Genomic DNA, 11,390 nt, shown 5'->3' on the forward strand with positions numbered 1-11,390 from the left:
ACTGGAGTTACAGATCCGTAAATTCATCAAGATTAAGGTAACTGATCACTGTTTGGGAGAAGATTTGTAGCTCGGGTGCTTGTTGTTGTGGTTCTGTTTGCCGAGCTGGGAATTTGTGTTGCAGACATTTCGTCCCCTGTCTAGGTGACATCCTCAGTGCTTGGGACCCTCCTGTGAAGCGCTTCTGTGATCTTTCCTCCGGCATTTGTAGTGGTTTGAATCTGCCGCTTCCGGTTGTCAGTTCCAACTGTCCTCTGCAGTGGTCGGTATATTAGATCCAGGTCGATGTGCTTATTGATTGAATCTGTATTGTATATGTACTGATTCAATCAATAAGCACATCGACCTGGACCCAATATACCAACCACTGCAGTGGACAGCTGGAACTGACAACCGGAAGCGACAGATTCAAACCACTACAAATGCCGGAGGGAAGATCACAGAAGCGCTTCACAGGAGGCTCCCAAGCACTGAGGATGTCACCTCGACAGGGGACGAAATGTCTGCAACACAAATTCCCAGCTCAGCGAACAGAACCACAGTAACTGATCACTACGTTTACATTTCGTTCAGAGATTGTGTTCTGGAATTGGTACCAAAGCGTGTTTTGATCAGTACCTGGTTTAAAAGTAACTGACAAGAAGGAATCAGCTGGGCAGTACAGTACACCAGCTCTCCAACAGTGCCCACTCTGCAATGAGTCATTACATTCAAGACAGTTTTTGGTGAGTGGTAGTAAAGATAAGGTTAGCCATATGCATTCATACAGGACATTTAATGTAGAAAATATCACAAGCACTTCACAGAGGCAGAACAATAAAAAGAGTAATTTTTAAAAAAGGGTTAGCGGAAGCTTGGGCAAAGAGCTATGTTTTAAGGAAAATACTATGTAGATGATGGAAGATAAACAGAAAGATTTAGGGTAGGCAAAGCAGAAGATAGCAGAACAAGGCAGGTAAAGGCATCCTCACCACAAAGTGAAGTGAATGGGAATATACAAGATTCAGCAGTATCCGTGAGTGCTAAGCTGTTGTTGAGTTGGAGACCTGAAACAGATTGCTAAGATGGTGGTGAAGAGGGGAAAATGGGGGAGGATGATGTCTTGAAAGGACTTTGACATGAAAAACTTTAAATTTGATGTGTTATGGTAGCAAATCCATCAAGATGTATCTAACAAAATGTCGCATATACAATGGGCTAAATGTTCTTTCATGTGATAAACTTCGAAATTTGGTTCATGCCTGATGTGAATACTGATTTCTCGAGCAAATCAAAGTTGTAAACTGTAATACAATACATTGTGGTAGAAGATTTTTGAAATCTGAACTGGCATAAGTCAGGGACCCTCCGAGACGTACAAAGTGATGCAAACAACAAAACAAAGGTGTAGGTAATTCATGCTGAAATACTGCATTTACATATACATACCACCTTGTGTGTAATCTTCAGATCACAAATTCTCCTTATTGAAGAGGTAAATATATCATTAGTGATCGCCATCTACAGGCACAATGGCTGATTGGCACCCGCCCATCTGCAGAAATGATGCAAATGCAGCCTTGGGGCTTTAGGGAGGTCAGATGAAATTATCTGTTGTACTTTAGATTAGATTCCCTACAGTATGGAAACAGGCCCTTCAGCCCAACAAGTCCACACTGACTCTCCAAAAAGTAACCCACCCACACTTCCCCCAACTAATGCACCTAACACTACAGGCAATTTAGCATGGCCAATTCATTTGGCCTGCATCCAGAGGAGACCCACATAGACACAGGAAGCACGTGCAAACTCCGCACAGCGAATCACCCGAGGCTGGGATTGAACCTGGGTCCCTGGTACTGTGAGGCAGCAGTGCTAGTCACTGTGCCACCTCCTTTTGATGGCTGAACAAATCGATTCTGGAAATGTAAAGCCTGCCTTCAAGTGCCAGATTATCTTGCCAGTGGTGTGTGATGATCTCTGCCTTGTTTGCAGAATTGATGTCAGCTTTTGAGCTTCCAAAACAACATGTCATTCGGGTGGCAAATCGTTGTCTAAAGCTTGTGTCACTATTTGCATCAATCATCAGCTATACTCTTTTAAATTTACAGAAATTGATATCAAGAGCTTTTAAGTTTTCTTTGAACTGGAGCTTTGGGTGCCAAACAAACACAAGCTACCTTCGTTATAGCACATTTTTAAAGATATGGACATCAGCAATCCTGCGCCCTTGCCTAAGCCAGTGAAGTCTTCTTTGCTTGATTAACACAAGCATGCCTGAAATGTTTACCTTCCAAAGGACAACTCGAATGGTGACTCTACCATTCTATGTGATACCAAGCATCTTCGTAGACACTAAAAGTTGTCCCAGCTTCACAGCAACACAGCAGTGCAGTGATAAAGATAAAATATGGTGCATGCTGAAAATCTGAACACAGCAACGCAGGCCTTGTTGATAAGTATCTTTGTGCTGCTGATCAGCTTGCCATTTTAATGTGGCCATGTTGTCAGCTGGCAGCTGCTACTCCAACAATGCACAGGTTGTCTGTCTCTGTAGATCCAAGTTAGGAGAATTTGCTGACTTATCCCGATAAGTATGAAGGCTGATGAAGACAAAACAGCTTGTAACCATAATGGTCATTTCATTAAACATCGAGCTGAGTCCTGGGTTCAAGTCCCACCTGTTCCTGAGGTGTGTAATAAATTTCTGAACAGGTTGATCAGAAAATAAAAGATTAAATTAAAAAAAGACACAAGCTGTGTGCTGCGAAACTGCGATAGAGAATTGTCTACACTAAAGCATGATCTTATCACTTACACCCAGGTAAGCTTCTGAGGAAGGTCACCGGACCCAGGCTCAGTGGCCATCAGCAATCTTGCACCCTTGCCCAAGCCAGTGAAGTCTTCTTTGCTTGATTAACACTAGCTGCCTCACAGCAACAGGGACTCGTTCGATTCCAGCCTCAGGAGACTGTGTGGAGTTTGCACATTCTCCCCACGCCTGTGTGGGTTTCTTCTGGATGCTCCGGTTTCATAGAACATAGAACAGTACAGCACAGAACAGGCCCTTCAGCCCACAATGTTGTGCCGACCACTGTTCTTCATGTATGCACCCTCAAATTTCTGAGACCATATGTATGTCAAGGAGTCTCTTAAATGTCCCCAGTGACCCTGCCTCCACAACTGCTGCTGGCAACGCATTCCATGCTCTCACAACTCTCTGTGTAAAGAAGCCGCCTCTGACATCCCCTCTATACTTTCCTCCAACCAGCTTAAAACTATGACCCCTCGTGTTAGTCATTTCTGCCCTGGGAAATAGTCTCTGGCTATCGATTCTATCTATGCCTCTCATTACCTTGTATACCTCAATTAGGTCCCCTCTTCTCCTCCTTTTCTCCAATGAGAAAAGTCCGAGCTCAGTCAACCTCTCCTCATAAGATAAGCCCTCCAGTCCAGGCAGCATCCTGGTAAACCTCCTCTGAACCCACTCCAAAGCATCCACATCTTTCTTATAATAGGGCGACCAGAACTGGACGCAGTATTCCAAGTGCGGTCTAACCAAAGTTTTATAGAGCTGCAACAAGATCTCAGGACTCTTACACTCAATCCACCTGTTAATGAAAGCCAAAATACCATATGCTTTCTTAACAACCCTGTCCACTTCGGTGGCCATTTTAAGGGATCTATGTACGTGCACTCCAAGATCCCTCTGTTCCTCCACACTACCAAGAATCCTATCCTTAATCCTGTACTCAGCTTTCAAATTCGACCTTCCAAAATGCATCACCTCACATTTATCCAGGTTGAACTCCATCTGCCACCTCTCAGTCCATCTCGGCATCATGTCAATGTCCCGCTGCAGCCTACAACAGCCCCTCTATACTGTCAACGACACCTCCAACCTTTGTGTCATCTGCAAACTTGCTGACCCATCCTTCAATCCCCTCATCCAAGTCATTAATAAAAATTACAAACAGTAGAGGCCCAAGGACAGAGCCCTGTGGAACACCAGTCACCACAGACTTCCAGGCAGAATATTTTCCTTCTACTACCACTCGCTGTCTTCTGTTGGCCAGCCAATTCTGTATCCAGACAGCTATGTTCCCCTGAATCCCATTCCTCCTGACCTTCTGAATGAGCCTACCATGGGGAACCTTATCAAATGCCTTGCTGAAGTCCATATACACCACATCCACAGCTTGACCCTCATCAACTCTTCTAGTCACATCCTCAAAGATCTCGATAACGTTTGTGAGGCATGACCTGCCCCTCACAAAGCTGTGTTGACTGCATTTCATCAAGCCATGCTCTTCCAGATGGTCATAAATCCTATCCCTCAGAATCCTTTCTAACACCTTGCAGACGACAGACGTGAGACTTACTGGTCTGTAATTGCTGGGCATTTCCCTATTTCCTTTCTTGAAGAGAGGAATTACATTTGCCTCTCTCCAGTCCTCAGGTACGACTCCAGTGGAGAGCGAGGATGAAAAGATCTCCGCAAGTGGCGAAGCAATTGCATTTCTTGTTTCCCAAAGCAGCCGAGGACAAATCTGGTCCGGGCCTGGCGACTTGTCAATCTTAACGTTTGACAAAATTTTCAGCACGTCAACTTCCTCTATCTCTATCCATTTCAGCATGCACACCTGCTCTTCAAAGGTTTCATTCACTACAAAGTTCGTTTCTTTCGTAAAGACAGAAGCAAAAAACTCATTGAGGGCTTCCCCTACCTCCTCAGACTCCACACACAAATTCCCTATGCTATCCCTGATCGGGCCTACCCTTTCTTTGACCATTCTCTTATTCCTCACTTAAGTGTAAAATGCCTTTGTGTTCTCCCTATTCCGTTCTGCCAAGCCTTTCTCGTGCCCCCTCCTGGCTCTTCTCAGACCATTTTTACGCTCCTTCCTTGCCTGCCTGTAATCCTGTAGAGCTGAGCTTGACCCTAGCTTCCTCCACCTTATGTAAGCTACCTTTTTCCTTTTGACGAGAAGCTCCACCGCTCTCGTCATCCAAGGTTCCTTTATCTTACCACTTCTTGCCTGTCTCAGAGGGACATATTTATTCATCACTTGCAACAACTGTTCCTTAAACAGTCTCCACATGTCTATAGTGCCTTTACCATAGAACAATTGCTCCCAATTCATGCTTCCTAACTCATGTCTAATTGCATCATAGTTTCCTTTTCCCCAATTAAATATCCTCCCATTTTGCCTAGTCCTCTCCTTCTCCATAGCTATGTAGAATATGAGGCAGTTGTGGTCACTATCACCAAAATGCTCTCCCATCACAAGATCTGATACCTCCCCCGGCTCATTGCCGAGCACCAAGTCTAGAATGGCCTCTCCCCTCGTCGGCCTGTCAATGTACTGAGTTAGGAAACCCTCCTGAACACACCTTATAAAAACAGCTCCATTCAAATCTTCTGCTCGAAGGAGGTTCCAATCAATATTGGGAAAGTTAAAGTCACCCATTACAACAACTCTACTACGTCCACACTTTTCCAAAATCTGCTGAGCTATGCTTTCTTCCATCTCCCTACTGCTATTGAGGGGCCTGTAGTAAACCCCTAAAGAGGTGACTGCTCCCTTGCTGTTCCTACTTTCCACCCATACTGACTCAGTAGGCAGATCTTCCTTGACAATGGAAGCTTCTGTAGCTGTGATACCCTCTCTGATTAGTAGTGCTACACCCCCTCCTCTTCCCCACCACCCCCCCCCCCACCCCACCATTCTTTTTAAATGCTCTAAACCCTGGAACATCCAGCAACCATTCCTGCCCCTGAGGAACCCATATTATGGCCACAACATCATAGCACCAGGTACTGATCCATGCTCTAAGTTCCTCACTTTTATTCCTCTCACAATCCAAAGATGTGGAGGTTAGGTGAATTGGCCATGCTAAATTACCCTTAGTGTTCAGAGGTGTGTAGGGTAGGTGCATTAGTCAGGGGTAAATGTAGGGTAACAGGGTAAGGGAATGGGTTTGGGTGGATTATTCTTTGTTGGGTCAGTGTGTACTTGTTGGGCTGAAGGGCCTGTTTCTACACTGTAGGGATTCTCTGATTATTTCTAAGATTGAAATGTTAGCGCTGATTACTCTTCACACATTTGTTGGAGAGACAGTTAGAAGCAATGAGGAATTTGCAACAACAACAGTATGTGATGGACGGCATTTATAGGAAGGGGGAAAATGTCTCAGATATAGTCCAATAGATGGGTTAACCCAAGGAAGGGTAAGAGAGGTAGGCAGGTAGTGCAGGAGTCTTTTGTGGATATACTCATTTCAAACAGGTAAGTTGTTTTGGAAAATGTAAGGGGTGATGGATTCTCAGGGGAACGTAGCACGAACAGCCAAGTTTCTGGGGTACTAAGACTGGCTCTAATGTAACGAGGGGTACATTGGGTTCCAAGAGATCAATTGTGTTAGGTGATTCTCTAGTTCGAGGCGCAGACAGACGTTTCTGTGACTAGCAGCAAAAAAATAAGAATGGTGTGTTGCTTCCCTGGTGCCAAGATCAAGGATGTCTCAGAGAGGGTACAGAATGTTTTCACGAGGGAGAGGGGCCAGCAAGAGGTCATTGTCCACATTGGAACCAACGACATAGGAAGGGAAAAGGTTGAGATTCTGAAAGGAGATTACAGAGAGTTAGGCAGACATTTAAAAAGGAGGTCCTCAAGAGTAGTAATATTTGGATTACACCCGGTGCTACGAGCAGTGAGGGCAGGAATAGGAGGATAGAGCAGATGAATGCATGGCTGAGGAGCTGGTATATGGGGGAAGGATTCACATTTTTGGATCATTGAAAGCTCTTTTGGGGTAGAAGTGACCTGTACAAGAAGGATGGATTGCACCTAAATTGGAAGGGGACTAATACACTGGCAGGGAGATTTGCTAGAGCTGCTCGGGAGGATTTAAACTATTATGGTGTGGAGGGGGAGGGGACCCAGGGAGATAATGAGAAAAGAGATCAATCTGAGACTGGTACAGTTGAGAACAGAAGTGAGTCAAACAGTCAGGGTAGGCAGGGACAAGGAAGGACGAATACATTAAAATGCATTTATTTCAATGCAAGGGGCCTAACAGGGAAGGCGATGAACTCAGGGCATGGTTAGGAACATGGGACTGGGATATCATAGCAATTACAGAAACATGGCTCAGAGATGGTCAGGACTGGCAGCTTAATGTTCCAGGATACAAATGCTACAGGAAGGATAGAAAAGGAGGCAGGGGGAAGGGGGAGGGGGGTGGGGGGGAAGGGGGTGGTGTGGTGGCATTTTTGATAGCTGGCAGCTGTGCTGAGTGAGGATATTCCAGAAAAAAACATCCAGGGAAATTATTTGGGTGGAACTGAGAAATAAGAAAGGGATTGTATTATAGACCCTCTAATAGTCAGAGGGAAATTGAGAAACAAACTTGTAAGGAGACCTCAGCTATCTGTAAGAAAAATAGGGTGGTTATGGTATGGGATTTTAACTTTCCAAACATAGACTAGGACTGCCATAAAGGTTTAGGAATTTGTTAAGTGTGTACAAGACAATTTTCTGATTCAGTATGTGGATGTACCTACTTGAGAAGGTGCAAAACTTGACTTAGTCTTGGGAAATAAGGCAGAGCAGGTGACTGAGGTGTCAGTGGGGGAGCACTTTAGGGTCAGCAACCATAATTATACTAGATTTGAAATAATGATAAAAAAAGGATAGACCAGATCTAAAAGTTGAAGTTCTAAACTGGAGAAAGGCCAATTTGGACGATATTAGGCAAGAACTTTCAAAAACTAATTGGAGGCAGATGTTCACAGGGTAAAGGGGCAGCTGGAAAATGGGAAGCCTTCAGAAATGAGATAACGAGAATCCAGAGAAAGTATATTCCTGTCAGGGTGAAAGGGAAGGCTGGTAGGTATAGGGAATGCTGTATGGCTAAAGAAATTGAGTGTTTGGTTAAGAAAAAGAAAGAAGCATATGTCAGGTATAGACAGAATAGATGAGTGAATCCTTAGAAGAGTATAAAGGAAGTAGGAGTATACTTAAGAGGGAAATCAGGAGGGCAAAAAGGGGTCATGAAATAGCTTTGGCAAATAGAATTAAGGAGAATCCAAAGAGATTTACAAATACATTAAGGGCAAAAGGTAACTAGGGAGAGAATAGGGCCCCTCAAAGATCAGCAAGGCGGCCTTTGTGTGGAGCCGCAGAAAACGGGCGAGATACTAAATTAGTATTTTGCATCAGTATTTACTGTGGAAAAGGATATGGAAGATATAGACTTAGAGAAATAGATGGTGACATCTTACAAAATGTCCATATTACAGAGGAGGAAGTGCTGGATGCCTTGAAACGCATAAAAGTGGATAAATCCCCAGGACCTGATCCCCTAGAACTCTGTGGGAAGCTAGGGAAGTAATTGCTGGGCCTCTTACTGAGATATTTGTATCATCAATAGTCACAGGTAAGGTGCTGGAAGACTGGAGGTTGGCAAACATGGTGCCACTGTTTAAGAAGAGCAGTAAAGACAAGCCAGGGAACTATAGACTGGTGAGCCTGACCTCAGGGCAAGTTGTTGGAGGGAATCCTGAGCGACAGGATGTACATGTATTTGGAAAGGCAAGGACTGATTAGGGATAGTCAACATGGCTTTGTGCATGGGAAATCATGCCTCACAAACTCAATTGAGTTTTTCGAGGAAGTATCAAAGAGGATTGATGAGGGCAGGGCAGTAGATGGGATCTACATGGACTTCAGTAAGGCGTTCGACAAGGTTCCCATGGGAGACTGATTAGCAAGGTTAGATCTCACGGAATACAGGGAGAACTAGCCATTTGGATACAGAACTGGCTCAAAGGTAGAAGACAGAGGGTGGTGGTGGAGGGTTGTTTTTCAGACTGGAGGCCTGTGACCAGTAGAGTGCCACAAGGATCGGTGCTGGGTTCTCTACATTTTGTCATTTACATAAATGATTTGGATGCGAGCATAAGAGGTACAGTTAGTAAGTTTGCAGATGACACCAAAATTGGAAGTGTAGTGGACAGTGAAGAGGGTTACCTCATATTACAACAGGGTCTTGATCAGATGGGCCAATGGGCTGAGAAGTGGCAGATGGAGTTTAATTCAGATAAATGCGAGGTGCTGCATTTTGGGAAAGCAAACCTTAGCAGGACTTATACACTTAATGGTAAGGTCCTAGGAAGTGTTGCTGAACAAAGGGACCTGGGAGTGCAGGTTCATAGCTCCTTGAAAATGGAGTCGCAGGTAGATAGGATAGTGAAGAAGGCGTTTGGTATGCTTTCCTTTATTGGTCAGAATATTGAGTACAGGAGTTGGGAGGTCATGTTGCAGCTGTACAGGACATTAGTTTTGCCACTGTTGGAATATTGCGTGCAATTCTGGTCTCCTTCCTATCGGAAAGATGTTGTGAAACTTGAAAGGGTTCAGAAAAGATTTACAAGGATGTTACCAGGGTTGGAGGATTTGAGCTATAGGGAGAGGCTGAACAGGCTGGGGCAGTTTTCCCTGGAGCGTCGGAGGCTAAGGGGTAACCTTATAGACGTTTACAAAATTATGAGGGACATGGATAGGATAAATAGACAAAGTCTTTTCCCTGGGATCGGGGAGTCCAGAACTCGAGGCCATAGGTTTGGGCTGAGAGGGGAAAGATATAAAAGAGACCGAAGGGGCAACTTTTTCACGCAGAGGGTGGTACCTGTATGGACTGAGCTGCCAGAGGATGTGGTGGAGGCTGGTACAATTGCAACATTTAAGAGGCATATGGATGGGTATATGAATAGGAAGGGTTTGGAGGGATTATGGGCCGGGTACTAGCAGGTGGAACTAGATTGGGTTGGGATATCTGGTCGGCATGAACAGGTTGGACCGATGGGTCTATTTCTATGCTGTACATCTCTATGACTCTATGATTCTGTGAATGCGAGGTACTGCATTTTGGGAAAGCAAATCTTAGCAGGACTTATACACTTAATGGTCAGGTCCTAGGCTGTGTTGCTGAACAAAGAGACCTTGGAGTACAGGTTCATAGCTCCTTGAAAGTGGAGTTGCAGGTAGATAGGATAGTGAAGAAGGCATTTGGTATGCTTTCCTTTATTGGTCAGAGTATTGAGTACGGGAGTTGGGAGGTCATGTTGCGGCTGTATAGGACATTAGTTAGGCCACTGTTGGAATATTGCATGCAATTCTGGTCTCTTTCCTATCGGAAAGATGTTGTGAAACTTGAAAGGGTTCAGAAAAGATTTACAAAGATGTTGCCAGAGTTGGAAGATTTGAGCTACAGGGAGAGGCTGAACAGGCTGGGTCTGTTTTTCCTGGAGCGTTGGAGACTAAGGGTTAACCTTATAGAGACTTACAAAATTATGAGGGGCATGGATAGGGTAAATAGGCAAAGTCTTTTCCCTGGCGTCGGGGAGTCCAGAACTCGAGGCCATAGGTTTAGGCTGAGAGGGAAAATATATAAAAGAGATCTACGGGACAACTTTTTCACGGAGAGGGTGGTACGTGTGTGGAATGAGCTGCCAGAGGAAGAGGTGGAGGCTTGTACAGTTGCAACATTTAAGAGGCATTTAGATGAGTATGTGAATAGGAAGAGTTTGGAGGAAGATGGGCCGGGTGCTGGCAGGTGGGACTAGATTGGGTTGGGATGTCTGGTCAGCATGGACGGGTTGGACTGAAGGGTATGTTTCCATGCTGTACATCTCTATGACTCGATGAGATTTGCGGACCTGCTGAGCTTTTCCAGCAATTTCTGTTTCTAATCACTTTAAATCCTGGCGCTGTTAGAAATGTCAAACACAGATAAGCATGTTGACTAATTATTTATATCAGTGAAGTTTTACTCACAGCTGAAAATGTGTCGCTGGAAAAGCGCAGCAGATCAGGCAGCATCCAAGGAGCAGGAGAATCGACGTTTTGGGCATGAGCCCTTCTTCAGAATGAGGAATTTTCAGCTCTGATCTCCAGCATCTGCAGTCCTCACTTTCTCCTCGAAGTTTTACTCATAACCTTATTGGTTACACATTCTAATCAAATTTATTCATTGCAGTATGTCTAAATGAAATAAAATTCAGAATTTTGTTTACGAACGCTTGCGATGTAAAATAAAACAGAAAATGCTATAAATATACAGCCTGTGTCCGGTACAGAACCAGGCTCAGTACTTTATTCGATCAGAGATCGGAAGTGCAAGCAATTAAGCTGTTTTGATTATCAATAAGAGGACGCAGTTCTGAAGATAAAGTACTCGGTAGGAAAAGCAACGCGGGTTTTTGTTTTAAACACCCAGGGAAAGGAGTCAGTTGGCCTTCTGCACATCGTGGCAAAAGGAGGAGCCAGAAGTAAGGCGATATTTAATAGTTCGGGAAAGGTCCCACCCGACTTTTAAACATATTTCGAGTTGACAGAACGGCGAAT

At 44.5% G+C, this 11,390-nt stretch overlaps 1 protein-coding gene across 1 annotated transcript in view; it reads right to left on the bottom strand.

The window, feature by feature from the left end:
- Window positions 1-11,078, bottom strand: part of sh3pxd2b (SH3 and PX domains 2B) — a 353,494-nt gene extending 342,416 nt beyond the window's left edge. Inside the window, exon 1 of the mRNA XM_072590958.1 lies at window positions 10,821-11,078. Within this exon, the coding sequence (XP_072447059.1) occupies window positions 10,821-10,865 (45 nt within the window). The 5' untranslated portion in view covers window positions 10,866-11,078. The remainder of the gene's footprint in view (window positions 1-10,820) is intronic.
- Window positions 11,079-11,390: the final 312 nt, after the last annotated feature.

This window comes from Chiloscyllium punctatum, chromosome 20 (assembly GCF_047496795.1).
Source record: "Chiloscyllium punctatum isolate Juve2018m chromosome 20, sChiPun1.3, whole genome shotgun sequence".
Taxonomy (NCBI): Eukaryota; Metazoa; Chordata; class Chondrichthyes; order Orectolobiformes; family Hemiscylliidae; genus Chiloscyllium; species Chiloscyllium punctatum.